Source organism: Ornithodoros turicata, chromosome 4 (genome assembly GCF_037126465.1).
Source record: "Ornithodoros turicata isolate Travis chromosome 4, ASM3712646v1, whole genome shotgun sequence".
NCBI lineage: Eukaryota > Metazoa > Arthropoda > Arachnida > Ixodida > Argasidae > Ornithodoros > Ornithodoros turicata.
The window spans coordinates 45,852,450-45,858,915 of record NC_088204.1 but is presented as its reverse complement, the minus strand read 5'-3'; the positions used below and the strand labels follow the sequence as shown (position 1 = coordinate 45,858,915).

The window sequence follows — 6,466 nt, the reverse complement described above, 5'->3', positions numbered from 1 at the left end:
GGGTACATGATATTTTTTAAATTTTTGTTTGTTGCTAGCGCCATATAAACATATCAATAGGTATTTTTTGAGATACTGGTGACCTTCTGGCGAAATAAAATGACTTCGTTTTGATTAATGACAGTTAAAAAAAAAGTCACCAGCGGTTGGACTTGAACCCATGCACTCCGATTGCCGTAAGGTCGGTTGTGGGTGGAGCTAACGAGTTGGTACGTGTGAACGTGGAGACGGCACAGTCTCGAAATTGGTCCAAAGCCGGTGCTTCGAGTTGGTCTGAGTTGGTGCTGAAAATCGGCCCGTGTGAACGCCCAACTTACCCTCCTCATTTGAAATGTTCGTCTATGTCTACTTGTTCTCCAGTCTTGTCCTGTAGTTGTTGCTTTTCATTTTAACCTTCGTATATCTGTAACCGGCTCTGTGGTAAAGAAACGTTTCTTCACATAATCCACCCGCACATTCTAACAAAGGACCTATGTCATTAAAGTTGGAAAATATCTGTTCCACCAACCTGTTGGCCAACAATACAAAAAAAAAAAGAAAAGAAGCAGAAGCAGAAAAAAATCCCTGAAAACAGCACCTCTAGACCTATTTTTATGTGCCATGGCAAGGATGTAGATTGTACGTGATAAAAATAACAGTCTCTGTTTAAAATATCGGCAGCTTTCGTCCCCAGACTCTTCCCTCATTTGTACTACATAAGTTGTTTGCAAGAGGAAAATGTTTTATAAACCACTTGAGACTGCAGACATTCCTCATCTGGGAATGTGTCACTTGTGACATCATTACAAAAGGTATCAACCTTGACTTCCACTTTTTTGGGGGGAAAGCGACCACAAATGGGTGCTCAAGTTGGGGATGCATTCTATACACGAGTGCGTCTAATATGCGAGCATACACGGTAAAAAGAAAATAAACTTGCATGAGTACAGGAGCAACACCTCTTTTTTTTTGCAACAAAGGCAAAGGTGCAATGTTAGAGATGAAGTTGTGCGTGATTATGCCCATTTTGCTCTTCCACTATTTCATATCCTAACATTAATTGTTGCTTCATGAGCAGTGGTGTAGGAAATGCAGTGCAACTGAATTTCCAAACCTGATGCTATGTACTCATCATGGGCATACCGAGAAGGGGGCAAGGGGAGGCCGTTCCCGTGGAACTCCAAGGTCACTTGTGAAGATAGCGAACGCAGGTTCATGCCTGTTGACTGCCTGTATTCTGAAATCACTGTTTGTAAGTGCGTGTTACTGAGCCATCCTTTGTCAGTCAAAGTCTCAACATCTGCACGTCTGTCCATTAAACCCCTCTAAGTGTGCATATGGCAAGGGCAACATCAGGCGCATGGTCTGAATGCCGGGCACTCTTCATCAATAGACAAAAACCACTAGCACAGTAACGTATACGTGAACGACAGTAACATATTTTAACAATGCATGAACGCAGAGTAATTTATACTCCCTTGCAGTGTTATGTTACACTCTTGGGCGACAGTGTAATACGTTTTCAAAAGAAGCAGTTGACATTACACTAAAAAAGAGTAATCTCAATGGCAAAGATTTTAGACTGCAGAAGGTATACTCTGTTCTTAATGTACGAAGGTCAATTGAAACACTATGTACTGACAGAAATTGAGGGTGTGGTCAGGACTTCCTCACCCCATTAAAGCCGCCCGTAGATGTGTTCCTGGTACACACATGTAATAATTTGCATCTCACACAAATCTTGACTACAAAAGGCATAATGTAAGTGCAGTACTACCCAGTGTGCAGGTTGGAATGGCTGTCTGTGTCCCCCTGTGCTGCACTCTCTTTTGGTCCTTGTGCTCAGGATTGTATCGTACCAAGGTGTATAGAAACCTGCACTGGCTCACTATCTGATAAGGCACCAGAGGTCCCAGGGGCAGCTCATCCAGCACAAGCATTATGGAATTTCATATAAGTGATAGTGAACACATAGAAGGATAATAAGAAGTGATGAATGTGAGGTGATGCCAATGTACCATAAAAACATTCTGTCTAAAAAAAATATAGCGAACAAGAAAGTAAGATTGCTGCCATACTGTGCTGATAGGCACGCTACACAAATGTCAACAGTTGTTACACTTAAGTAACAGTAAGTTACACTTAACGTTTTTTGTCAGCAGAGAGACAGGGACAGAAGAAACAGAGAGGAAGCTGTGTTCTCACAACTAAAGGAAAATTTTATTGTTGACACACTTAAATAGGTAATTGCTATGGCGTAGGCATATCACAAACACGTGAGCACTAGGAACATTAGGGCATGTGAAGACTAGGAATCATTATCCAGATACATTATCTCAGCTTGTTTGACATCAATGGATGGTGTGCTTACACATTTATCACCTCCTTTGTGAATCAAATAGGCTTCAAGGATCTCTCTATCCACTTGGTTTTGAAAAGTACTACCTGCTACTGATTTTTTTTTTAAATAGTGGTTCACATTTGCAGTTTTCAAAACCAAGTGGATAGGGAGATCCTTGAAGCCTACGTGATTCACAAAGGAGGTGATAAATGTGTAAGCACACCATCCATTCATTTCAAACAAGCTGAGATAATGTATCTGGATAATGATTCCTAGTCTTCACATGCCCTAATGTTCCTAGTGCTCACGTGTTTGTGATATGCCTACGCCTATTGCCTATTTACCTATTAAATTACCTATTTAAGTGCGTCAACGATAGAATCTTCGATCTTTTCTATCCTTGCCTAACAGTATGCCCTGTTTCGCAGCAAACAGGGGTATGTTCACCTGAAGTGTTGACATATAGATGTATGCGCATGGCACTAAACGAGGAGGAGTTTGTGGTGATCAAGTTGCCAAACATGCTTGAATACAAGTGATGACTACCATTATGAAATATTGTTTTCCTTTTCTTGGTCAAATTTATTTTGCTACAATGCATCATTCCAGTTTTTAATTGCATTAGTAGTGCGACAATCTTCATATAACCATGAACATCTTTTGTAGCAGTTTCTTTCTTTTTTTTTTTCAGGATAACGTAAGATATAAACATTAATCTTTCTTACACGATGTCATGTACCCTGCTTTTGCGACTTTCTTGGTTACACTTACTGCTGTCACATACAAGTGTATATTATTTGTATATACTGTGCCATATCTTGTCTACATAAATCTGTTCACCAGTTGGAAACACAATTTACAAAACTATGCTTGGGTAGAGATCATGCTTCACTTGAGGCACTCCTGCGTATTGCTATGCGTGCTCCTGAGGAACACAATATTTTCTCTCACTCATTGCAAAAAATAAGTAGGTTAAACCTTATGCACTTTAAAACTTGTCAGTTGCTTAGTTTGTACCTGTTGAAGTGTGTAGGAATTCAAAACTCGTTTCGAATAGAAGACATTTTAAACTGAAATGACTGGCTCCTGCATTCAATGCTTTCGAACTTGCTCTATCCCTCTAATGTGTCTTCCTTTCATCTATGAACGGTCACACAACATGTTTGTTGTATGACGTTTTCGTGATTTTCCAGAGAGGGAATTCCAGAATACTCTCAACATGTGTCGTCTACTCTTGTCATGTGCTACATTAAACTGCACAGGAATACTGCCATCAATTCGCATCGGATTTTCGGCGTTATCATCAGTGATCAAACAGCACTATAGTTCCAGAATCGACCAGGACGAACGCGATCCCTTTAACAACACTAGCCGGCTGAACGTGTCGTTCAGGATAACGAATTATGCGACTGCCAAATGGAACCAAATGGTTGAGTAACCAGGAAGCAGGGCCGCGTATGTTGGTCTCTCCTCTAGGGGAAGACATGGGGTGCCTTATATCTCGATCAGCGCTAATGACGATACCAGAGCCTTTGCTTTCAGTGGAGCAATATAGTTCAATTAACCGTCTTATCAGAGTTCCTGCATGGGTTTTCCACCACAGCTCGCAGCATGTTGCATCTCATCGAAGCCATAGTTACAGTCTAGGTCATTGAGTCATGGCACATGCAATCGACACCCTGCAATCTGCCCTGTCTTCAAAAGTCAACAGCATTGTACAACACAGCAGAAAATTGTCGACAGCATTCCATGCGGTACTGCTCAGTCAAATGTCGTTCATAACGTTTATTGAATGTCATTCACCTTACACAAAAACAACTGTAACGACAGCTCTGCAAAATAAAATTCTTTCTGTGTGTGTGTGTTGCTCAATCAGTGATGGTCTGTGTCAACAATTTAATATGGAACAGCAAATATAACCTTCCAAGTAATGATCATAAGTCGGCCTCAAAAACCATTGGCTGGCATTCCAATGACTGAAGGTTTATCCAGACGCAACTGAGAGACTCGCAGAACTTGGGCACTGTCACAAGTAAAACTTCCTGACCCTCATCACCTGGAAAGTAAAAGCACAAAAGAATTATTGGTATAGGTTAGCAGTCTACAATAAAGCCACACTGTGCAGCCACAGTTGGTAGATAGGCTGCCTCCAATATGTTGTTGTGAAAGGGGCCAACGTAGACGGATTACCCAAACGGCTTAAAGGTCAGCTCCGGAGGAAACGCATTGTCACAGATCACAACAAAAGCGAGTAGGCACGCTGGTGGTGGTGCTTACTGAATGTACCTCCAAAATAGTTTGGACAAATACCCTGTATTTACGAGGAAATCGATTTTTTGGTTTGCCGTCTGATCGTCTGCTAAAGCCAGTGACGCTTTCACTTTGGCTCTTCTAGATTGTTTACTTGCTCGCTGTTTCGCAATCCCAGCAATCATCAGGCTGAAAGCGAAATAGAGAGTCGCCCGTACATACAACCTCCATGAGCTCTGTTCTCTTCATTTCAATAGACGAGTTCAGAAAATCCAAGAGTGCTTAGCGCCGCTTTGAACTGTGGGAGTATACTAATACCAAAGAAACTGGTGGTCTCCAAACTGTTCCGATTTCTCCCTTACCGGTCCATTGTCCACGACATGTCAAGGTCAGCGAAAGCCAAACGTGAAGGATTATGCATGATGTAAAACGGAATAATAATACGTAGTACATAATGTAAAATGTAATTTTTTCCTTGTGAAGGATAATTCTTCGTTCCCCCGCACAGCAAGAGCCCAGGATGCAATGTATGCGCAAAGAGCACTGGGATCTTCTGAACTCGTCTATCTGATGATCATCGTTTTCGTTCGGCTGGTCAGTACACACTACTTTGTCTAAGGTGTCACCTTGTGGTGTGAGAGAATTGTGCCGTGCTCCTCGCCGTACGAGCAGGTACGCCAAGATGTTTCATACCAAGTTCGAGTTCATTTTGTGCGTGATTGGATGGTACGAAACCAGTGCTCTGAACTTATCAAGGCAACAGTCCTGTGTGCTCGAAGCATTTTGCATCAGAATGTTACGAGGTCGTTCACATGACGCCCGATTTGGACTCAGAAAATCGCTGAAAAGTGATGCGGCACCTGCCTCGGTCGACGACGACGACAAAGAGCATAGCACCAAGGAGCCAAGTTGCAGGTAAGTGTCCGCACGAACTTGCTCTATGGCTTTAACACGATATGAACATGTGAACAACAAATATGGGGCTGTTGAGACCCTATAGACCATGGTTGTACGTAAAATTACTCAGTTTCTCAGAGAAGTTGGTTGCAAAATTATATGAATTTGGAGTCACCTGGGCAGAGAAAAGACGAAACAGTTACAGCAACAACTTGAGGGTTCCTGTTGTCTGTACTGTCTTCACTTCTGTATGATCACGCTCAGCCTTTTTCCAACCATGGAATTGCACCATATCCCACTTAGATGGCAGCATTATTGCTCCTCTTTAAAAGCCGGGCTCTGTCTGTGAGTGCTGTGTGTTCAAGCTGTAATGTAAGGTTATCACGTGCCACGAATTCCATTGTGTTCTAGTTCGCCGAAGTTGACTCCAACAACCAGCAGGCCTTCAAAAGGTGCTCAAGTACCCTGACCTCACTCATTCATCTGTGAATCATCGCTTCGACGTACTGCATGTTGCAAGAGGTAATGTTACATTTATTTGTAGTGCACACAGCCATAACACACATGTGCAGTGCAGCTTGTGTATGTTGTGTTGTTTGACAACATATTTCCTATTAGAGGCAAGGCACGAAAGCGTTATTTTTTGGGGTTCTGTTCAAGTTCCGGTTCAAGGTTATCGTTTTGGTTCTGGTTCAGCGCAACCAAAATAGTGGTTTGAACCGATATTAATCGGTTCGAACCGGTTTATGTATGCTAGTCAGTGTACCACATGTGAGAGGTACTAACATCAGGTTCTGGCAACTGCTTGATCCTCCTTCCTTCCTCTTACACCCTCGCCTCTACGCTCAAAGAACCATGCATTTCAGTGCAGACCATCCTTTACCGTACCGAAAAGTGCTGGGAAATGGCGTATGCATACCACTGAACTCCTGTGCAAAAAACTATCGCCAATTTCTAAAAAACAAAAGAGAGGTCGCGTCTCTTGGTTCGGCGGTCGGT

The 6,466-nt window shown here is 42.3% G+C and overlaps 1 protein-coding gene across 1 annotated transcript in view; it reads right to left on the bottom strand.

Moving 5' to 3' along the window:
- Positions 1-4,090: 4,090 nt before the first annotated feature.
- The window catches only part of LOC135391489 (DNA polymerase delta subunit 2-like), a 113,008-nt gene continuing 110,632 nt past the window's right edge, over positions 4,091-6,466 (bottom strand). The window contains exon 9 of the mRNA XM_064621754.1: positions 4,091-4,376. Coding sequence (XP_064477824.1) covers positions 4,255-4,376 — 122 coding nt within the window. The 3' untranslated portion in view covers positions 4,091-4,254. The remainder of the gene's footprint in view (positions 4,377-6,466) is intronic.